A 24176-nucleotide genomic window follows, 5' to 3' on the forward strand; every position below is an offset into this window, starting at 1 on the left:
AAAAGGGAAAACTGGATTAAGCAGTACCAAAAGCCAGGGAGAAAAGCCAAGGCTTCAGTGCGACTTTAAATTTGTGAAATGATGTCTCGCTCCGAATTTCTTTTGCACGGGAGTTCCAGTGAGGGGGGGGGGGGGGCGACAAAGAAAAAGGCACAGTGGCGGGTGGACTCCAAACTAGCCTTTTTTGGCCCAGGAAAAACGAGGCAGTGGTCATTGAAAGAGCGCAAGGTACGTGCGGGGAAAGAAGGATCTGTATGACTAGAGAGATAAGCTGGAATACCTATGCTGTAAGCCTTGAATATGATAGTAAGAAGTTTAAACAGAACTCTTTGTTCAACAGGGACCCAATGGTGTCGCTTTAAGAAGGGGGGGGGGCGAGTGATTGAAACAACGTGCATGACAGAGAAGGCAAATAGCAATGTTTGGAGCTTTTTTAATTGGTAACATGGACAAGCAAGTTAAATGGTATTGTGATCATCAAGTCTTGTCATTTAGAGAGTGAAACAATTTCAGATTGCTATAGCGGCGAATAGAGCGTAGTTGACGTAGAATAAAGAAACCAGCCAGTCAGTTTTCAGGGGATCCACAATGAATACCATGATACCACCTTCTCCTACATGAGCACGAAGTTATGGAACACACTACCTAGAGACCTGAAGACAATCAACGAAACAACTATCTTTCGCAAATCCCTCAAGACGTATTTCTTCAACAAAGCTTACAATGAAAACCCAGAACTGTAACTCCACCTCTGAAAACCCATCATCTAAGAAAACCCATCGTTTAATATTCCTACTAAATTCCTTCCTTCTTCTCTCTACTTCTTCCCCTAATTAATCTCTGCTCAACAATAATTGTACCTGACATCCAGGATTCACTGTGTATAACAAAACTTTGTAAGCCACTTTGAATCTGCAAATAGGTGGGATAAGGTGGGATACAAATGCAATAAATAAATAAATATGCATGAGGTAGATTTGCATACCAAGGAGGCAGTGTATGCAAATTGATCTCATGCATATTCATTGTGAATATCCTGAAAACCTGACTAGCTGGGGGTCCCCCAGGACAAGTTTGGCCTGTGGTCTCCTGCCAGCAGGGGGAGGCTGAGAGCTAATGAATGGTGACATCACGTTCCAGAGCATTCTATGCAGCCTAGCAACAGCCAGTATGTTCGCAGTCTCCAACAAGCGGTAGGTGAGATATTCTGGGCTGTTTGGTTAGTCAGGTAGGCTGAGGTTGAATTGGTTGGCTGTTCTTGAGGCGACGCTTAAAAAAAAATTAATAGAAGATATATAGATATATATATAAGACAAAGGCACTTGGCTTTGAGCTCTTCACAGAATTTTCTGTGCCTTGGCATGTTACACCTGGAGGTTTCCAGGTCCCTCCCCCTGTCCTCCTTCCTTCTATCCATTCCTTTTGGAGGGGTGAGTCGTTGTGCCTCAGTCCCCTCTCTTTGGCTTTGGGAGAGGGCTCTTGAGTGCCTTTATTTAGTGAGAATCCCATCAGCAGACCTTGAAAAAAGCTAAGATATTAAGAGTGCTGACACAACACAGCAGCCTAATTTTAGTTCTTGAATGTTGGGTCTCAGAAGGAGAGCGTGTGTAGTAGGGAAAAGAGGGTCTGGGTCGTGTGTCCCCTGACGTACAGAGTCTGTGGTAAATTGAGCCAGGTAACGGGGCCTATGTCAGCCTTGGCTCTTACCGTGCTGTTGGAGCTCCCAGTGGTTTGTATTCCCAAGTATGCGGGGAACCTTTCTGCAGCAGTTCCAGCCTCAATGGTGGACTTAATTTCCGGTCAGTAAAGGGATTTTTTTCAGGCTTCGAGGCACTGCCCGTGCCAGGTGCAAGAGACCTGATATTGGCAGGAAACTCGACCGCTTTGCCTGCAGCTGCCTCAGAGAGATTAATTCTAACACAGGGCCTACCGATTCTCATTTCACTGAAGCGTGGGCAGAGCAGTTCAGTTTTCTCAGGAGATATTTTCCTCAGAGTTTGTTCCTCTGCTACACTGCACTTTTTCTTTAAAGAGTGATATGGTGTATCTAGCTGACCCCGGCTTATCCTTGCCAACTTTGAGTTCTGAAGGCCATACAGCGACAGACCGAAGGTCCATCAAGCCCAGTATCCTATTTCCACAATTCAGGTCACAAGTACCTGGTTAGAAACCAAAGAGTAAAACAGATTTTATGGTGCTTATCCTAGAAATAAGCAGTGGATTTGCCCAAGTCCATCTTAAAAATGGCTTATGGACTTTTATTTTAACAAATTATCCAAATCTTTTTTTAAACCCTGCTAAGCTAACTGCTTTTACCAAATTCTCAAAGATTTTCTAATTCCACAGAAAAGAGGATCTCCCCTTTTAACTGAGTCCACAGGCTTGTTATGGGAGATTTTTTTAAGTTGCCAGAACCTAAACAATTAGAGCTGGCAATTCTTCTCAGTGAAATATCCTAATAACAGAGGAATCTTCACCGGGGGGGGGGGGGGGGGGGAGCCAAACTCTCATCTAAGAAATCTTGATCCAGGTCCTTCTGTATGTCCAGCTGATCCTCCAACAGGCCACCAAAGCCACCAGGCAATACAGAGCCTAAGTCATTGTTCCTCTTCAACGACAGCTCTCAACTTCCTAGACAGGATTTCACTATTGTTAGTAATATATAATTTATCTTTAAAATCAAGCATAGTACCGGAAGACTGGAGGGTGGCCAATGTAATGCCAGTTTTTAAAAAGGGTTCCAGAGGTGATCCGGGAAATTATAGACCGACCGGTGGGCCTGACCTCAGTGCCAGGCAAAATGATGGAGACTATTATAAAGAACAAACTTACTGCACGGCCATTCATTTGTACCTATTTTCACTGGTGCATGGCAAAAATGACCATCGCCGCTAGCACAGGGCCCCTTGTACTGTAACTTAGTAAAAGTCTGATAAGTACGGACGGGGAGAGGGATCTTGGGGTGATAGTATCTGAGGATTTGAAGGCGACGAAACAGTGTGACAAGGCGGTGGTCATAGCTAGAAGGTTGTTAGGCTGTATAGAGAGGTGTGACCAGCAGAAGAAAGGGGGTGTTGATGCCCCTGTATAAGTCGTTGGTGAGGCCCCACCTGGAGTATTGTGTTCAATTTTGGAGGCCGTATCTTGTTAAGGATGTAAAAAGAATCGAAGCGGTGCAAAGAAAAGCTACGAGAATGGTATGGGATTTGCGTTACAAGACGTATGAGGAGAGACTTGCTGAACTAAACATGTATACTCTGGAGGAAAGGAGAAACATGGGTGATATGATACAGACGTTCAAATATTTGAAAGGTATTAATCCGCAAACTAACTTTTTCCGGAGATGGGAAGGTGGTAGAACGAGAGGACATGAAATGAGATTGAAGGGGGGCAGACTCAAGAAAAATGTCAGGAAGTATTTTTTCACGGAGAGAGTAGTGGATGCTTGGAATGCCCTCCCGCGGGAGGTGGTGGAAATGAAAACGGTAACGGAATTCAAACATGCGTGGGATAAGCATAAAGGAATCCTGTGCGAAGGAATGGATCCTCAGGAGTTTAGCCGAGATTGGGAGGCAGAGCCAGTGGCGGGAGGCGGGGATGGTGCTGGGCAGACTTATACGGTCTGTGCCAGAGCCGGTGGTGGGAGGCGGGACTGGTGGTTGGGAGGCGGGGATAGTGCTGGGCAGACTTATATGGTCTGTGCCAGAACTGGTGGTGGGAGGCGGGGCTGGTGGTTGGGAGGCGGGGATAGTGCTGGGTAGACTTATACGGTCTGTGCCCTGAAAAGGACAGGTACAAATCAAGGTAAGGTATACACAAAAAGTAGCACACATGAGTTTATCTTGTTGGGCAGACTGGATGGACCGTGCAGGTCTTTTTCTGCCGTCATCTACTATGTTACTATGTTACTTTGTAAAAGGGTCCGTAAGTGACTTGTGCAAGATAGAAGGAGCAGCAGTGGGGTTTGAAGCAGGCTCCCCTGATTCTCAGCCCACTGTTCTAACCATTAGGCTACTCCTCCACTCCGCAAGTATTGCTATAGTATCAAACATATAAACGGCAAGTGACCGACTCACCTGCAAATGCACAGTAGAGTCGGAACGCTGAGAGTGTAGAAGTCCAAGCCCCGCCTCCACCAGCAGTACAGCCCAATAGGGAGGAGGGCTTGGACATGGGCGTGGAAATCAGAGGAGGAGGGAGCAGGGAGGGAAGGAGGGGGCGGAACTGAGGGAAACACGCTGGGGGGAGGGCAGGAGAGAGAGCAGGGTTGGTGGACGGTGGGGAGGACATAGGAAAACAAAAAAACTAGCCCGTTTTTACAGGCTTAACGGCTAGTGTTATATAACTTATGCTATGCTGTATGTTTCTTGATTTTTCATTTTTGATGAATTCTAGCTCAGGTTGGACAGAGGTTCCTTTAAAATAATTCCCCTTTGAGTTTATTTTCTGGATTAAGCTGCCCTGTTTATGTCACATGATGCTTTCTTTCTTTCTTTCTTTCTTTCTTTCTTTCTTTCTTTCTTTCTTTCTTTCTTTCCTTCCTTCCTTCCTTCTTTCTTTCTTTCCTTCTTTCTTGCTTTCTTTCTTTCTTGCTTTCTTTCCTTCTTTCTTTCTTTCTCCCTTCCTTTCTTTCTTTCTTTCCTTCTTTCATTCTTTCTTGCTTTCTTTCTTTCTTGCTTTCTTTCCTTCTTTCTTTCTTTCTTTCTTTCTTGGTAATAGAATTCTGTAATTAAAAAAAAAAAAGAAAGAAGTAAAGCATCTTTCCCTGATGTTCAGAGCATCTGTTTCAGATTCAATTTGTTCTTAGACACAGTAAAGGAAAGTATTTATTTATTTATTGCATTTGTACCCCACATTATCCCACCTTTTTGCAGGCTCAGTCTGGCTTACAGATTGTTGTAATGATCTAGTCGTTACGTGGTTTTAAATACAGTCGATAGTAAGCTGAAGGTAAAGAGGGTTTAGATGGAAGGTGTTAGGTAAGGTCGTGTGAGAGGTGTTTTTTGATGTACTTGGGTGGTTTAAGGAATGCGCCTTAATCTTATTATACGTTGCAGGTATTAAGCTGGATTGGATATCACTCCAGAAATGTGCCCTTCACACTTGACCCTGCCACTTGCTGCAGTTGTTGGGAGAGATTTGATTGTGATGGAGACAGCAGGATGGTTTCTGCCATCTCTGACCAGGGCTATGTCTTCTCGTTGAGTTCCAAGCGTCAAGCTTTCCAAACTAAATTATTGACTAAGATCTTTCAAAGGTAAGACTTGCAGATTGGTGGGTAGATATTTATAGATGATGTATGTACATATGGATAGCTGCAGAGCATTTTGTTTCTGTTGAAAAAGGTGCGGTACTCAAATGCCAGGCCATCCTTCAGGGTGGGGTGATCACTGAGGGACCCACCCCACAATAGCCAGGCCCCTTGCAACTAGTCACAGAATCTATGACCAGGCAGAATTGGTGTGTACAGCCTGAGATCGTTCATTAAAACTTGGGGTCCGTGGGTCAATTTTAGCAGACAATGGAAAAGGTGCCGGTGCTTGGTACACCCAAGTACCCCCTCAAAAAAGCCCTGGATAGCTGGATGGAATCATTCAGATTATAGCAATCAAGAGGGTCTGAACACAGTCTGGCCGATATTCCTAAGCGCTAATATTCAGTTGGAGATATGTGGTGGAGGCTAATGCAGTTGGGGCATCTCCGCTTCCCTCTGGGCCTCCTTAACCTAACTGTGCCCTAGCTTTTATACTTCCTGGACCATGCCTTCCTGGCTCTGACCCTCCCATGTCACTTCCCCGTTGGGTGGACTATGAGTTTAAGGTGGTTTTGACAGTGTGAGGGAGTGTCCTTAAGGGGAAGTGGCAGCATTGTATAGATTCCCTCGCAGGCCCCTTCAATGAGGCCTTTACTTGCCAGCTGTGCTAATTTTGCTGGGTAAGTGTCAAGAAGACAGGATGTTGGCTTGCTGTAGGCCTTCCAAGATTTTTCTGAGGGCCTCCTCTTTGACCTGGTTGAATAAGTTTCAGATTACCGTGCACGCGGGGGAGGAGGAAGTGTTCTTTTGATTAGCTGTTGGGAGGCTCATTGGGATTGTCGGTAGGCCCTGATGGAGTCCTTTAATTTTGCTGTCCAAGTAAGTGGCAAAGTTGTTCCTGGTTAGTTGTGACTGGTAAGGCTGGTTCTGTTGTGGGAGTTGAGTAGACTGTTTACTACTTTGAATAGCTGTTTGGTTGAATTTTCAGCCTATTCAATGTGTTGAGAGAAATATTGTTTTTCGAAAATAATGGATTATTTATTGTAGCAAGAAAGATCATTCTTTGAGAATATCCTATTGAATGGATATAAGATAATGGTAGAGAGGAATGGGATGTAGGTGGACTGAATATCCATTTCACAATGAAGTTCATTTCTTTTGACAGGTGATGGCCTATTCACTGGAATTTCTGTCGTGCATTGCCTCTCCTAAACTGGAAAGCTGAAGCCTGAGTATCTGGGGCCAAAGCAAGCAAGTAGCTCTTCATGAAGACAACTCTTTCTATCCTTTCCAAACTGCAAGATTTTTTTGGCGGGGGGAGGAAGAAAATTAACCTGAAAATGAAATAATGCAGTTATTCCAGAGAAAAAGACTCCAGTGGAACAGAGGTTTTCGTTGTGGTCAGCTCAGCGTTCATATGCTCGGTGTATCAGCATCTGTCTAGCCACGTTCTCAGTGCCAGCACCATGGACAGAAGGCTTTAGGGTACCCAGCACAGAGGAGGTGCAGGCACTATCCCCAGAAGTACAAGAACTTGCCAATCTGACTCAGACTTTCACTGAGGCTCCCACAGACAACCTGACCGAAAAAATTAATATCGGAACACTGCATCTTTGTCGATCCCATCAAGTATTACCAACCTCAAACCCTGCTACCAATACTAGAAGAGTAGCCCTCCTGCTCACGGAGGAGCCCAAAAAATACATCAAAGGGGACTATCCGGCCGACCTCTTTAGTATACAGCAGCGCCGGCAAGGATGGGTATTGCTTCACATCTTTGGCGTGACATATGTCTTTGTGGCCTTGGCCATAGTGTGTGATGAATTTTTGTTCCTGCCTTGAGTGTGATCACGGAGAAGTTACAAATATCAGAGGATGTAGCTGGGGCCACCTCATGGCTGCTGGTGGATCAGCACCAGAACTTTTTACCTCTCTCATTGGAATTTTCATCTCACACAGCAACGTGGGCATTGGCACTATTGTGGGGTCTGCAGTGTTCAACATTTTATTTGTCATCGGCACCTGTGCCCTCCTCTCAAGGGAGGTCTTGCACTTGACTTGGTGGCCAATGTTCAGAGATGTCTCGTTCTACGTGCTAGGCTTAATCATGTTGATCCTGTTCTTCTTGGACAATGTTATTTATGGTGGGAAAGTGTCCTTCTGCTGAGTGCTTACGGTCTGTACGTTTTCTTCATGAAGTGGAATGTGCAGGTGGAAAAGTGGGTGAAGAAACGACTACCGAAGAGAAGACGCAAGGTGATGGCTTTCAGAGGTTCCACTGAGGTTTGTACAGTTGCTTTTTTTAAAAGTAGTTATTTGAAAACTAGTGCTATTTGTAATGATCTATTGTTGACTAGTGTGTAAGTATATAGTTCCATACCAATAGAAGTTAGTTTATATAGTTGTGTTTGTGTTGTATCTGTACAACCACACTAGACAGCGATTCAGGCATCCCTCTGTCCATGGTCTGGAGGCATGAAAACACTCCTTGAATCAGGGTCAAACTCCATGTGAAGACTGACTATGCTCCTATAATCTACTCCATTAAAATTCACTCGAAACTCGTCAGCAGCCTGTTTTCAAAATATTAGGATGTGTTGTTTCTTTTTTCTTTTTTTTTTTTAATCAGCTAAAAGTAAATAAAAAGAACAATTTCATTAATTTTTCATTTTTTTTGGTAAAAAAAAGGAAAAGCAGGCACAGCCATCCCCTGGGTGTCTCCGACTGAAAGAAATCCCCCTTCTGAGTTGGTGCCACCCTCACCTTTCTTCCCTCCACTATATCTCTTACCCCAGTGATCCCTAGGCACTCCTGACCCAATTAGTTTGTTCTATGGTGGCCATTTTGAAACGGCACTGGGGAGATGCAGCAGCCATGGATGGGGAAAGAGGCAGAATGAAACAACGATACTGAGCCTGCTGCTAGGACATTTTCTTTTACTTTGGGGATGAGGGAAAGAGTCAACCTAACTTTTCCCCTTTTCTTTTCCTTTTTCATTAAGTTGATTTCATTTTAAGGAAAAGAGAGATGTGGTAGCCGTGTTAGTCCACTTTTAAAGGTAATCAATAGAAATAAAAGAAAACAGAAAAGAAATAAGATAATACCTTTTTTATTGGACTAACAATACATTTTTTGATTAGCTTTCGAAGGTAGCCCGTCTTCATCAGATCGGAAACAGTAAACAAGTGATTCACGTCTACCCGTTCCACTCCACTCATTATTTTATAGACTTCTATCATATCTCCCCTCCGCCGCCTTTTCTCCAAGCTGAAGAGCCCCAGCCGCTTTAGCCTTTCCTCATAGGGAAGTCGTCCCATTCCCTTTATCATTTTGTTGCCCTTCTCTGCACCTTTTCTAATTCCACTATATCTTTTTTGAGATGTGGCGACCAGAATTGAACACAATATTCGAGTTGCAGTCGCACCACAGAGTGATACAAAGGCATTATAACGTCCTCATTTTTGTTTTCCATTCCTTTCCTAATAATACCTAACATTCTATTTGCTTTCTTAGCCACAGCAGCACAGTGAGCAGAAGGTTTCAACGTATCATCAACGACGACACCTAGATCCCTTTCTTGGTCCGTGACTCCTAACGTGGAACCTTGCATGACATAGCTATAATTCGGGTTCCTCTTTCCCACATGCATCACTTTGCACTTGCTCACATTAAATGTGATTTAGACGCCCAGTCTCCCAGTCTCGTAAGGTCCTCTTGTAATTTTTCACAATCCTCTTGCGATTTAACGACTTTGAATAACTTTATGTCATATGCAATTTAATTGCCTCACTAGTTACTCCCATCTCTAGGTCATTTATAAATATGTTAAAAAGCAGCAGTCCGAGCACAGACCCCTGGGGAACCCCACTATCTACCCTTCTCTATTTTTGTTACATTTGTACCCTGCGCTTTCCCACTCATGGCAGGCTCAATGTGGCTTACATGGAGCAATGGAGGGTTAAGTGACTTGCCCAGAGTTACAAGGAGCTGCCTGTGCGGGAATCAAACTCACTGCCACAGTTCCCCAGGGACAAAAGTCCACCACCCTAACCACTAGGCCACTCCTCCACTGACCATTTAACCCTCCACAATAGAACACTACCTCCTATCCCATGACTCTCCAGTTTCCTCTGGAGTCTTTCATGAGTTTACTTTCTCAAATGCCCTTTTGAAATCCAGATACACAACTGCAGCCGTTTTACTTCTGCGCTAAAAGTGTGAGACTTGGTTAAAGGGCCCCCTTAATGTATATCAAGGGGTAATGTTTAGAGAGAGGTCTGTTTGAATAGCTGGATTCCATGGGGAATAGGGGTCCACCGACTTACTCAAGGTCACATAAAGAATTAGGAGAGAGTCTGATCTGACTCTGAAATTCTCTCCTACAGCGGATCGGGGGAGGCCTTTGGGGTGTGTATGACTGCCAGCAGTATCAGAGGATATGCATATTGCAGTCTATCTGCCCCAGATCTTTTTATTTTATTTCTTTATTGATATTTTATAATATGTCACAAAACAATGTGATTATGCAATCGACATTCCATTAAACAAGAAATTCAAATACAACTTTAAGGAAAAATAACAACAGCCCTTACGTCCACAAATACAGAAAAATGATTCCAAGATTTAAACAGACTAATAATAAAGGAAAAAAAGAAACCACACAGTTGCTTCCTCTGTATTCAAACTCCAGCCTGCTATTTGGGAGGGCACACAACATTCACTTCAACTCTAGCATCTAGTATGGAGGAGTGGCCTAGTGGTTAGGGTGGTGGACTTTGGTCCTGAGGAACTGAGTTCGATTCCTGGCACAGGCAGCTCCTTGTGACTCTGGGCAAGTCACTTAACCCTCCATTGCCCCATGTAAGCCACATTGAGCCTGCTATGAGTGGGAAAGCGCAGGGTACAACTGTAACAAAATAAAATAGATACTATTGGAGATTCTACATTCTACATGGAATGTTGCTACTATTGGAGATTCTACATGGAATGTTGCTTTCAGAGCGCCATCTTGGAATCCATTTTGAACTCTATCTGCCCCAGATCTATTACTATATTTACGAGGAGTTCCCTGACTTAGTTTTCCCTTCCAGAACTGTGTCATTCCCAGGTGGCTCACAGTGTCCCAATACCTCTACTACAGTGAATAATATTTCATGAAAATATCATAAACTAACCTGTCACCCTTTAGGGATGATTTGTGCTGTACACTGTTCTGTGGGATATCTGAGTTCAATTCCAAGCCTGGCTATTCCACTAGCAACATTCCATGTACAAGGCTGCACAGGCTCTGTTTCTGTGAGACTGACGTCCTGCACGTATGTGCAGGACGTCAGACTCACAGAAGCAGAAGCCTGCGCGACCACATTGGTGACCTGCAAGGGCCGACTTCACTAGTGGAATAGCAACATTCATGTAGAATCTCAAATAGTAGCAACAGTGGAGGAGTGGCCTAGTGGTTAGGGTGGTGGACTTTGGTCCTGAGGAACTGAGATCGATTCCCGGCACAGGCAGCTCCTTGTGACTCTGGGCAAGTCACTAATCCTCCATTGCCTGCCACATTGAGCCTGCCATGAGTGGGAAAGCGCGGGGTACAAATGTAACAAAAATAAAAAAAATCTTTAAACTGTTAGGATCCATAAATTGAAATTGCTTACCCTCAAGCATTACATTACAGATACATGGAAAACGTAACACAAAATTTGCTCCTAAAGCCTCAACTCTGGGACGCAGTTCCAAAAAGGCCCTGCGTCGCACCTGTGTAGGCTTAGAGAGATCAGGGAAAATTCTAACTTTGGAACCCATAACAGATTTTCTAAGTGTCTTAAGGAAAGTCTTAAAACAGCATTCCGATCTGGTTCCAGCACAAAAGTGACCAGCAGAGTTGTCCTACAAGTAACCAGTTCCAATGAATTTTCCAGGAAAGAAGTAAGGTTCATTCTTCACCCATCACAGGGGGGTTTCCCAACGTCCCCTTGGAGTTCCAGATGTAATAGGCTCGTGTAATGGGAGGTAATGAATCTTTATCCATTCCTAGAATTTCGGTCATATATTTTTTCACCATTTCCAAAGGAGGAATTAATGGAGATTTGGGGAAATTAAGGAACCTAAGGTTAAGTCTTCTAGCCTGATTCTCCAGGTATTCCAAACGTCTATGCAAGAAATTGTTGCCTTCAACCAAAGCAGTTTCCAAAGTCCCTATTTCTTGAATCTTAATATCCACATTTTCCATCTTAGAGGATTGCTGTGCAGTCACTTGAGCCTATATCAGAGCGGCTTCCGAAAGTATTTTTATGTCATTAGTGTTTTCTTTCATAGTATTTTGCTTAGAGGAGTGCATATTGTAGACCATATCCCACAGTGACTCAAGCGTCACAATGGCCGGTTTAATTATACCACTTGTTGGTAAAGGAGAGTGTGGCTGAACCTCGCTATGAGAAAGTTTGGTAACTAAATCAAGGCCAGTTGAGTTGAAATTCCTCGAGCCTGGGTCTCGCTCGCATTTGCTGCAGTCCTCCCCTCAACCAGATCAGGTTGCACCCCACTGGTGTCCGTCTCTGTTCGGGCCGCTTCAAACCACTCACTCCCCGGTTGTCGTGGTGCCATGCGTTCCACGGGGCTCAGAGAAGCCCCGTCGGCGCTCTCTATTGACGTCAAGGCGTCGACAACTGCAGAGGGGGTCGAAGTACCCAGAGGACCCGGTTGACTCTTAGGGAACTGCAAGGTCGTTTGCTTCAACGATGACGAGGCTCCAGGAGCCGAGGGGTACTCCTTCACCTTTCCCCTCTGTTTCCCCATCGATACCGATGGGTCGGAGGCCACGAAGGAAGCTAAGACCTGATCGTCTTCTGAGAGCAAACTCAGGTGCGTCCGTTCAGAGCGCCATCTTGGAATCCATTTTGAACTCTATCTGCCCCAGATCTTATTACTATATTTACGAGGAGTTCCCTGACTTAGTTTTCCCTTCCAGAACTGTGTCATTCCCAGGTGGCTCACAGTGTCCCAATACCTCTACTACAGTGAATAATATTTCATGAAAATATCATAAACTAACCTGTCACCCTTTAGGGATGATTTATGCTGTACACTGTTCTGTGGGATATCTGAGTTCAATTCCCAAGCCTGGTTTCTTCTGCTTGGGTCTGCTGGAGCTGGAAATACTGTGGCCCCAGGAGTAAGAAGGTTCTAGATGTTTCACAATACTGAGCTCTTCTGGCTGTAGAAGAGCACATTTCTGGAAGGAACTGCAGTCCATGTTACTTAGGGCTCCTTTTACAAAGCTGCGATAAAAAGTGGCCTTAGCACACCCTTACGTGGGTCTTTCCCGCACCCTAAGGCCATTTTTACTACTTCTGGAAAATGGCTGATTTTTCACTTTATAAATCAATGGCCACGCAATGGCCATTAGTCAGCAAGTTATTACCAGAAATTGGCATGTGAGGAAAAGTCCATCATAGTCTACTATTGAGATAGATATGGGAAAGCCACTGTTAGCCCTGGGATTGGCAGCATGGAATGTTGCTACTATTTGGGATTCCGAAATCTTGCTACTCTTTGCGATACTGGAATGTTGCTACTATTTGGGTTTCTGCCAGGTACTTGTGACCTGGATTGGCCACTGTTGGACAGACCATTGGTCTGACCCGATATGGCTATTCCTATGTTCTTATTTTGTAGGTGATAAGGGCCGATGCTCAAATCAGATAGCACATGGCAATGTAGATGTGCTTATCTGATTAGTGCAGAAACACACCCCTTCCCAGAAAAATAAAAATATTTTTTAGTACATGGGTTTGCATGTGCACATTCAGAACTTACCGTGGGACACCTTGGTGCATCACTTTTTAATCTGCGGTAAGCTTGGCAGAGTTTAAAAAGGGATTGGACGGTTTCCTAAAGGACAAGTCCATAAACCGCTACTAAATGGACTTGGGAAAAATCCACAATTTTGTGAATAACATGTATAAATGTTTGTACGTTTGACCGTTCACTTGTCTACTAGATTGTAAGCTCTTTGAGCAGGGACTGTCCCTCTATGTAAATTGTACAGCACTGCGTAACCCTAGTAGCACTTTAGAAATGTTTAGTAGTAGTAGTAGGTAGCTTGTCAGGTGCCCTTGACCTGGATTGGCCGCTGTCGGGGACAGCATGCTGGGCTCGATGGACCTTTGGTCTTTTCCCAGTATGGCATGTACTTATGTACACAGCTTAGTGAAAGGAGCCCTAAGCCAGAGAACTGTCATTGCAAATCCAGGGTCCTTTCACTGGTAGGCTCGTGGTGTAATATCTCTAGTAGGCACTGATTCCAGTTCAGCTAGAAAACCCCTAACCCTCCCTGCACTCCAAAAATAACAATAACAAAAAAGAAGCCTCTGTGGGGACAAAAGAAAATACCCTTTCCAAAGAGAGTATTGATCAATGACCATGAAGTAATAATTCCTTTAAGCTTTCTGTAGCCCTGAGAGACTGTATTAAATGCTTACTCTTCATGTTTGTACACAGAAAGACGTAAGACATAAGCATCGCCACACTGGGACAGACCAAAGGTCCATCTAGCCCAGCACCCTGTCTCCGACAGTGGCCAATCCAGGTCACAATCACCCGACGAGATCCAAGGAGCAAAGCTTTTTGTACTGCTTGTCCCAGGAATAGTGGATTTTTCCCTATGTCCATTTAATAACATTCTATGGCCTTTTCCTTCAGGAAGCCATCCAAACCTTTCTTAAACTCTGCTAAGCTAACCGCCTTAACCACATTCTCTGGCAACAAATTCCAGAGTCGAATTACGTGCTGAGTAAAGAAAAAAAATTTCTCTTATTTGTTTTAAATTTACTGCACTCCAGCTTCATTGCATGCCCTCTTGTCCTAGTATTTTGGAAAGCGTAAACAGACGCTCCATATCTATCTTTTCCACTCCACTCATTGTTTTATATACCTCTATCATATCACCCTTTAGCCGCCTTTTCTCCAAGCTGAAGAGCCCCAGCCGCTTTAGCCTTTCCTCATAGGGAACTCGTCCCATCCCCTTAATCATCTTTGTCGCCCTTCTCTGCACCTTTTCTAATTCCACTATATCTTTTTTGAGGTGCGGCAACCAGAATTGAACACAATACTCTAGGTGCGGTCGCACCATGGATCGATACAGTGGCATTATAATATCCTCATTTTTGTTTTCCATCCCTTTCCTAATAATACCTAACATTCTATTTGCTTTCTTATCCGCAGCAGCACACTGAGCAGAAGATTTCAACGTATCATCAACGATGACTCCCAGGTCCCTTTCTCGTTCCGTGACTCCTAACGCTGAACCTTGCATGACGTAGCTATAGTTTGGGTTCCTCTTTCCCCACATGCATCACTTTGCACTTGCTCACATTGAACATCATCTGCCATTTAGACGCCCAGTCTCCTAGTCTCGCAATATCTTCTTGCAACTTTTCACAATCTTCCCGCGATTTGATGACCTTAAACAACTTTGTGTCATCAGCAAATTTGATAACATCGCTAGTTACCCCCACCTCCAGGTCATTTATGAAAATGTTAAAAAGCAGCGGTCCCAGCACAGATCCCTGAGGGTCCCCACTAACTACCCTTCTCCATTGCGAATAGTGACCATTTAACCCTATTCTCTGTTTCCTGTCTTTCAACCAGTTTTTAATCCATAACAATACACTACCTCCGATCCCATGACTCTCTAATTTCTTCTGGAGCCTTTCATGAGGGACTTTGTCAAACGCTTTCTGAAAATCCAGATACACAATATCCACCGGCTCACCTTGTCGACATGTTTGTTTACCCCTTCAAAGAAATGTAATAGATTGGTGAGGCAAAACTTCCCTTCACTAAATCCTTGCTGACTTGTCTCATCAGTCCATGCTTAGAATGTGCTCTGTTATTTTGTTCTTAATGATAGTCTCTACCATTTTGCCCGGTACCGACGTCAGACTCAACGGTCTATAATTTCCCGGATCTCCCCTGGAACCTTTCTTAAAAATTGGCGTTACATTAGCGACCCTCCAATCTTACGGTACCACGCTCGATTTTAAGGATAAATTAAATATCAACAACAGTAGCTCCGCAAGCTCATTTTTTAGTTCCATCGGTACCCTGGGATGAATGCCATCTGGCCCAGGAGATTTGCTACTCTTTAGTTTGCAGAACTGCCCCATTACATCCTCCAGGTTTACAGAGATTTCATTAAGTTTCTCCGACTCGTCAGCCTCGAATACCCTGTCCAGCACCGGTATCCCAACCAAATCTTCCTCGGTGAAGACCAAGGCAGAGAATTCATTTAATCTTTCTGCTATTTCTTTATCTTCCCTGATTGCCCCTTTTACTCCCCGGTCATCCAGTGGCCCAACCGATTCTTTTGCCGGTTTCCTGCTTTTTATATACCTGAAACAATTTTTACTATGTGTTTTTGCCTGTACCGCTATCTTCCTTTCAAAGTCCTTCTTAGCCTTTCTTATCAGTGCTTTGCCTCTGATTTGACATTCCTTATGCCACTGGCTGCTGATGAAACAGAAGCACCTGAATACAGGACCAAGGTGGGTGGAACTAGAGCTATCAGCATATTGCAAGAGAAGTTCATTCACCTACCCTTTCCCAGAATCAGATCTGTAAGGCAATGCCAACCCTGCCAAGTATTGTTTATTTATTTATTGCATTTGTATCCCACATTTTCCCACCTATTTGCAGGCTCAATGTGGCTTACATAATTTTGTTAACAATGTCATTCCAGGATATCAGATATTGTGCAGAGATTAAGTAGGGAAGAGAGAAGAAGGAAGGGAGTGATTAGGGTAGTTATAGAAGGTGGGTTTTCATAACTGAGTGGGTTGGTGAGGTGGATTAGTGAGGTTATCGGTTCTCATTGTAGGATTTGTTGAAGAGGTATATCTTCAGAGATTTGCGAAAGATAGTTATTTCGTTGATTGTTTTCAGGTCTGTACAGTAGGTAATACGTTCCACAACTGCGTACTCATGTAAGAGAAGGTAGTGGCATGCATCAGCTTGTATTTTAGTCCTTTACAGCTGGGGAAGTGCAGGTTGAGAAATTTGCGGGATGATCTTGTGGCGTTTCTGGGAGGTAGGTCCACGAGGTTTAGCATGTAGTTTGGAGCATCTGCGTGAATGATTGTGTGTACAATCGTGCAGATTTTGAACGCAATTCATTCCTTAAGTGGGAGCCAGTGAAGTTTCTCTCTTAAGGGTTTTGCACTTTCATATTTAGTTTTTCCAGATATGAGTCTGGCGGCAGTATTCTGGGCAGAGTGGTGTGGAGGGATGCAAACCGATCTCTGTATCTTCGCCCTAGAGCCCAAAACCCTGACCCATCTTGCAAAAATCTCTCTTACCCCACCAGCACCCAACACAACACTAAAACCTCCATCAGACACCATGGAATACACGAAACCCAACTGCCCTTCCCCCCTCCCACAATCCCTCCTATTCCAGTCCATCTGCTTGTTCCAGTTCATCTGTTCCAGCTTGTACCGATCCGCCTGATCCAGCCTCTCCCTGCTTGCTCCAGTCCATCTGCTCCAGCTTGTACCAGTCAGCCTGATCCAGCTCCTCCCTGCTTGTACCAGTCCATCTGCTCCCTGCTTGTTCCAGTCCGCCTGATCCAGCTTCACCAGCTCTCCTGATCCAGCTTCTCCAGCCCATTGATCCAGCCTGTCCCATCCGCCTAATCAGTGCGTCTGCTCCAGCTTGTTCCTGCCTGCCTGCCTGCTAGCCAATCAAACCAACCTCCAAAGTGCTACAGCCTGCTCCAGTCCTGCCGCCTGCTCCAGTCCATTTGTCTCAGCTGGTCTACCTCAGTGTGTTCCAGTCCATCCGTTCCAGTTTACTTCAATCCGTCTGCTCCAGCTGACTCCAGTCCTGCTCCTGCCTGCCTGCCTGTTAACCCATCAGCCAACCTGCCTGCCTGCTAGCTTGTCAGCCTTTGACTTACGTGCCTGCCTGCTAACTTGTCAGCCATTGACTTACCTGCTCTCCAGTCCATCAATTCCATCAATTCCAAGCCTCCAATCCAGCTTGTACCAGTCAGCCTTCCCCGCTCTATCTATCAGCTTTCCCGCTCTATCCATCTGCTTCACACCTCAGTCACTACACATACACCTGTTACACCTCAATCACTACTTATGGCCCCTGTCCACATGCCCTGTCCCTTCCTAATCTTTTTCCCCTCCCCCTACCGCTGTCTACCGCTGGAACTCATTGCCCACCCATGTCCTCTCCCGTCCTGCTCGCTATGGCAATACCCTATTCACCCCATCCCTCACCACCTCACCATCTCTCTTGTCCCCCTCCTCCTTCCTAGCTCTCAACCTTCAACACTTCCTTCCTGCCATTAACCCATCACCATTCCTCCTAAGTGCATCCCGTCTTCGTCGCCTTCATCGCCCGACCTCCCCCACCCTCCTCCGCACTCTCTTGCTCCTCTTCTTGCTATCCGTGGGAGACATTAATCCTAATCCAGGCCCCCCCTCACCTGTCCTCCTCCTATCCATGCAAACGATTCTGTGATGTCTCCAATCTCGTCTCTATTCCCCTCCTTCCCCCCTCTTCCCTCCCCTTCTCATGTGCCCTGTGGAATGCCCACTCGGTCTGCAACAAACTGCCCTTCACCCACGATCTCTTCATCTCTCGTTCCCTTCAACTGCTCGCCCTAACTGAAACCTGGCTCTCCCCTGACGACTCTGCCTCAGTCGCGTCCCTTTGCCATGGAGGTTATCTCTTCTCCCACACTCCCCGCCCAGTTGGCCGTGGTGGAGGCGTCGGGCTACTACTCTCACCCTCCTGTAGTTTCCAACCCCTCCTCCTACCACAGTCTCACTGCTTCTCATCCTTTGAAGCACACTCCATCCGGCTATTTTACCCATTGCCACTCAGAGTGGCAGTCATTTACCGCCCCCCCTGATAAATCCCTCTCTTCCTTCCTCACCGACTTCGATGCTTGGCTTTCCGTTTTTCTTGAACCCTCATCTCCATTCCTCATTCTCGGAGACTTTAACATACACGTTGATGACCAATCCAACCCTCACGTTTCTCAGTTCCTCACTCTAACATCCTCCTTCAACCTCCAGCTATGCTCCACCACCCCTACTCACCGAGACGGCCATTGTCTTGATCTCGTCCTCTCCTCTTCCGGCTCTCCCTCCAATTTCCATGCTTCAGCTCTTCCTCTCTCCGATCATCACCTGCTCACCTTCACACTTCTTCACCCCCCCCTCAGCCCCGTCCAACTTTAACCACTATCTACAGGAATCTCCAGGCTATTGACCCTCCCACCTTATCCTCTAGTATTTCTAATCTCCTCCCCTCCATCATGTCCTCCGAGTCTGTCGACAAGGCTGTCTCCGCTTACAATGCCACTCTCTCCTCTGCTCGGGACACCCTCGCACCATCCACCTCCCGTCTCACAAAGCATACTAATCCCCAGCCTTGGCTGACCCCTTGCATCTGTTACCTTCGCTCCTGCGCCCGATCTGCTGAACGCCTCTGGAGGAAATCTCGCACCCATTCAGATTTCCTTCACTACAAATTCATGCTATCCTCCTTCCACTCCTCCCTATTCCTTGCCAAACAGGACTATTACACCCAATTGACCAATTCTCTCAGCTCCAACCCTCGTCATCTCTTCGCCACCCTTAACTCCCTCCTCAAAGTGCCCTCCGCTCCCACCCCCTCGCTCTCTCCTCAATCACTGGCTGATTACTTCTGCGACAAGGTGCAAAAGATCAACCTTGAGTTCAGTACCAAGCCATCTCCTCCTCTTCACACTTCAACCCTCTCCCTCAACCAACCAACCCAGGCCTCTTTCTCCTCCTTTCCTGACATCACCGAGGAGGAAACTGCTCGCCTTCTTTCCTCCTCGAAATGCACCACCTGTTCCTCTGATCCCATCCCCACCAACTTACTTAACACCATCTCTCATACTGTCACCCCCTCCATCTGTCATATCCTCAACCTCTCTCTCTCCACTGCAATTGTCCCTGACACCTTCTAGCACGCGGTAGTCACACCTCTCCTCAAAAACCATCACTTGACCCTACCTGTCCCTCCAACTACCGCCCCATCTCCCTCCTACCCTTCCTCTCCAAAATACTTGAGCGTGCCGTTCACAGCCGCTGCCTTGATTTTCTCTCCTCTCATGCCATCCTCGATCCACTTCAATCTGGTTTTCGCCCTCTACACTCGACAGAAACAGCACTCTAAAGTCTGTAATGACCTGTTCCTTGCCAAATCCAGAGGCCACTACTCCATCCTCATCCTCCTCGATCTATCCGCCGCTTTTGACACTGCCAATCATGATTTACTTCTTGCCACACTGTCCTCATTTGGGTTCCAGGGCTTTGTCCTCTCCTGGTTCTCCTCCTATCTCTCCCACCGCACCTTCAGAGTTCACTCTCATGGATCTTCCTCCACCCCCATCCCGCTATCTGTTGGTGTTCCCCAGGGATCTGTCCTTAGACCCCTTCTCTTCTCAATCTACAGCTCTTCCCTGGGCTCCCTGATCTCATCTCATGGTTTCCAGTATCATCTTTATGCTGATGACACCCAGCTGTATCTCTCCACACCAGACATCACCGCGGAGACCCAGGCAAAGGTATCAGCCTGCTTATCTGACATTGCTGCCTGGATGTCCAACCGCCACCTGAAACTGAACATGTCCAAGACCGAGCTCATCGTTTTTCCACCAAAACCCACTTCTCCTCTTCCTCCACTTTCTATCTGAGTTGATAACACCCTCCTCCTCCCCGTCTCATCTGCCCGCAACCTCGGAGTCATCTTCGACTCCTCCCTCTCCTTCTCTGCGCATATCCAGCAGATAGCCAAGACCTGTCGCTTCTTCCTCTTTAACATCAGCAAAATTCGCCCTTTCATCTCTGAGCACACCACCCGAACTGTCGTCCATGCTCTCATTACCTCTCGCCTTGACTACTGCAACTTACTCCTCACTGGCCTCTCACTTAGCCATCTATCCCCCCTTCAATCCGTTCAGAACTCTGCTGCACGTCTTATATTCCGCCAGAACAGATATACTCATATCACCCCTCTCCTCAGGTCACTTCACTGGCTTCCGATCAGATACCGCGTTCAGTTCAAGCTTCTCCTTCTTACCTACAAATGCACTCAGTCTGCTGCCCCTCACTACCTCTCTTCCCTCATCTTCCCTTACGTTCCCGCCCGAAACCTCCGTTCACAGGACAAATCCCTCCTCTCAGTACCTTCTCCACCACCGCCAACTCCACGCTCCGCTCATTCTGCCTCGCCTCACCCTATGCTTGGAACAAACTTCCTGAGCCCTTACGCCAAGCCCCCTCCCTGCCCATCTTCAAGTCTTTGCTTAAAGCCCACCTCTTCAATGCTGCTTTCGGCACCTAACTCTTACCTTTCAGGAAATCTAGACTGCCCCAATTTGACTGCCCCTATCGGACTGACTGTTCACTTGTCCTTTAGATTGTAAGCTCTTTGAGCAGGGACTGTCCTTCTATGTTAAATTGTACAGCGCTGCGTAACCCTAGTAGCACTTTAGAAATGTTAAGTAGTAGTAGTACTATCTACAGGGCCGGACTTAATCAGGAGTGAAGGAGTGGGCTAGTGGTTAGGGTGGTGGACTTTGGTCCTGGGGAACTGAGGAACTGAGTTGGATTCCCACTTCAGGCACAGGCAGCTCCTTGTGACTCTGGGCAAGTCACTTAACCCTCCATTGCCCCATGTAAGCCGCACTGAGCCTGCCATGAGTGGGAAAAGTGCAGGGTACAAATGTAACAAAATAAAATAAATTACCTGGGTTCCAAATGGTGGAACTCAATACCAAAGATCACAAGAAGCATCACAAACTGTCTTCAATTCAGAAAAGAACTGAAAACATACCTTTAAAAAAAAAATCTACAAGTAATTCAGCCATTAATATCCATTCTGAATACTAATCACAAACTATTATATAAATCCCAACCAAAATATAAACTGCACTTGTAAACCATCACTATAAGTCACAACTAAACTGTATAAAGTAAACTAATACTATAAATGTTAACCAGAACGTAATTGTAAGCCACTTTGAACTGAAACTTGTTTTTGGATAACATTGGGATGCATTTAAATAATTTTTTCGTTTACACTGTGTCAAGATTTCATCATTTTTTAGTATATATATTTTTTATATTTTGTATGTTTTTATTGATACATGTTTCAGCCATGAGGTCTTCCTCAGAAGTCTAAAATAAATAAATAAATAAATATATTATTTATTTTTAGACTTCTGAGGAAGACCTCATGGCTGAAACATGACTCGTGTCGAGTCTCGGATGTTGTAATAAAGCTACAATATTTTTCACATCTTCTGCTGTCCAATCATTTGTCATCTTTGCTGTTTTTGACTTGCTAACCTACTGAGCTGTCATTGGGATATTTTTCTGTAATAGGTTATGCTATATCTATGAAGACTGACACATGTCCAAAATGTTTGGTTTGTTCCTCTTATGTGGTATCTTTCTTCACATTTTTTGCATTTTGATCATATGTCCTGCCCTCAGAGGTTCATTTACATATTTACATTGCTGTGTGTCTATTCAAGCTAGCAGTGATTTACTGGTAAGACTTGCAATCTCTGTTTTCATAGGCCATCCCATGCATGTGACCCATATCATCCATAGAGAAACTTGCCAGGCTCAAGCTTCATCCCAAAGTTTTTTTTTTACATTTGTACCCCACGCTTTCCCACTCATGGCAGGCTCAATGCGGCAGGCGATGAAGGGTTAAGTGACTTGCCCAGAGTCACAAGGAGCTGCCTGTGCCGGGAATCGAACTCAGTTCCCCAGGGCCAAAGTCCACCACCCTAACCACTAGGCCACTCCTCCACTGTTGCTACTATTTGAGATTCTACATGGAATGTTGCTATTCCACTAGCAACATTCCATGTAGAATCTCCAATAGTATCTATTTTATTTTTGTTACATTTGTACCCTGCGCTTTCCCACTCATGGCAGGCTCAATGCGGCAGGCGATGAAGGGTTAAGTGACTTGCCCAGAGTCACAAGGAGCTGCCTGTGCCGGGAATCGAACTCAGTTCCCCAGGACCAAAGTCCACCACCCTAACCACTAGGCCACTCCTCCACTGTTGCTACTATTTGAGATTCTACATGGAATGTTGCTATTCCACTAGCAACATTCCATGTAGAATCTCCAATAGTATCTATTTTATTTTTGTTACATTTGTACCCTGCGCTTTCCCACTCATGGCAGGCTCAATGCGGCAGGCAATGGAGGGTTAAGTGACTTGCCCAGAGTCACAAGGAGCTGCCTGTGCCTGAAGTGGGAATCAAGCTCAGTTCCTCATGACAGCGCAGGCTTCTGCTTCTGTGAGTCTGACGTCCTGCACGTACGTGCAGGACGTCAGACTCACAGAAACAGAAGCCTGCGCAGCCTTCTACATGGAATGTTGCTAGTGGAATAGCAACCATTCCATGTGGAATCTCCAATAGTAGCAACATTCCATGTAGAATGTCCAATAGTATCTATTTATTTTTGTTACATTTGTACCCTGCGCTTTCCCACTCATGGCAGGCTCAATGCAGCTTACATGGGGCAATGGAGGGGTTAAGTGACTTGCCCAGAGTCACAAGGAGCTGCCTGTGCCGGGAATCGAACTCAGTTCCCCAGGACCAAAGTCCACCACCCTAACCACTAGGCCACTCCTGTGCTGACCTTATTAGTAATTTCCCCTAGCCCCTAGTGTTATGGATATTCTCTGGACCCCTCCAGCAGAGCAGAATTCCCTATCTTGGCCTGAAGAGCAAGGTGTCCAAAGCCTCTGTCCCTATTTTCCCTCTGAAGAAAGTGTTCTCTTTTTCATCACCATCCTTCTTTCAATGAACCTTGTATTCATCCAGTGCACAAAACATCCTTTCCCCATCAAAATTTAATTTCCATCTCCGTAACAATTCAGAATCCATTGCTCCAGTCGCTCAGCATCCAGTCCAGTTGATCAGCTTCTGTTTCAAGGACTCATCCTGCCTGCGTAGGACTCTTGTTTTCAGCTACCTGCATGCAGTAAGTTATCTGGCTTACTTATTTGCAACAAACAGCTGGAAATTAAGAAAAGTAAGACCTTCCTTTGGATGTTGGGATGGTTTAGCTAGCTGTTTAATAATGCATGAGTTAATGAGAACAGCATATCATATATACTCTACATTCCTAGAGAAAGAGAAGATACATTGGGTTTAGCTGACACATTCAGTTGTAGTTCAAGGTGAATTACATTCAAGTATAGTAGGTATTTTCCTGTTCCCAGAGGGCATGCAATTTAAGGGGGGTCTTTTACTAAAGGTTTCCGCATTTTATTTCTATTGTTCCTGCTGCAGATAACATGCATTAATCTTATGAATCCAGAGACTTGTGGGTTATGACCATCTACCAGCAGGTGGAGATAGAGAGCACCAGATGGAACTCTCTCGTATAAGACGGTATGCTCCTGAGTCAGTCAGTATTCCTCTATCTCCAGCAGGCAGTGGATGGTCTCTCACAAGCTCCTGTCTCACAAGCTCTTTATGCTCCTGTTCTGGGTCTCCTGGTTCAGTGGAACTAGGAGGTGTTTAGGCAGATCGGCGCCTAGTTTAGGGTGCATGTGGTGCCAGGTCCCTTCCCTTCCCCCACCCCGTCCTGCTGCTTTCCCTTCTCCTTCCTCAAATGAGTTAAAAAAAAAAAGGGACTTAGAGCTGAGCTCTGCTCTTGCGGTTGTAATTGGGAGGAGGTGAACCCTGCACTACTACTCACATTGGTCTCTCCAGAGCAGCTATTGGCCTGAAAAAAAAAAACAGGGAATTACCCAGTTGGGGAATACAACTTTAAATGTTCTCTTTCAGTCAGGCTGGATCGCGGTTTTACTTTCGCTTTCACTTGATGGCAGCAGAGA

The 24176-nt window shown here is 45.5% G+C and overlaps 1 protein-coding gene across 1 annotated transcript in view; it reads left to right on the forward strand.

The window, feature by feature from the left end:
* The first annotated feature begins 6602 nt into the window (after positions 1–6602).
* The window catches only part of SLC24A1 (solute carrier family 24 member 1), a 60611-nt gene continuing 43037 nt past the window's right edge, over positions 6603–24176 (forward strand). Inside the window, 6 exon segments of the mRNA XM_030192796.1 lie at positions 6603–6641; positions 6643–6714; positions 6716–7076; positions 7079–7144; positions 7147–7392; positions 7395–7537. Of these exon segments, the coding sequence (XP_030048656.1) occupies positions 6603–6641; positions 6643–6714; positions 6716–7076; positions 7079–7144; positions 7147–7392; positions 7395–7537 (927 nt within the window).

The sequence above is a fragment of the Microcaecilia unicolor genome, chromosome 1 (assembly GCF_901765095.1).
Source record: "Microcaecilia unicolor chromosome 1, aMicUni1.1, whole genome shotgun sequence".
Classification (NCBI taxonomy): domain Eukaryota; kingdom Metazoa; phylum Chordata; class Amphibia; order Gymnophiona; family Siphonopidae; genus Microcaecilia; species Microcaecilia unicolor.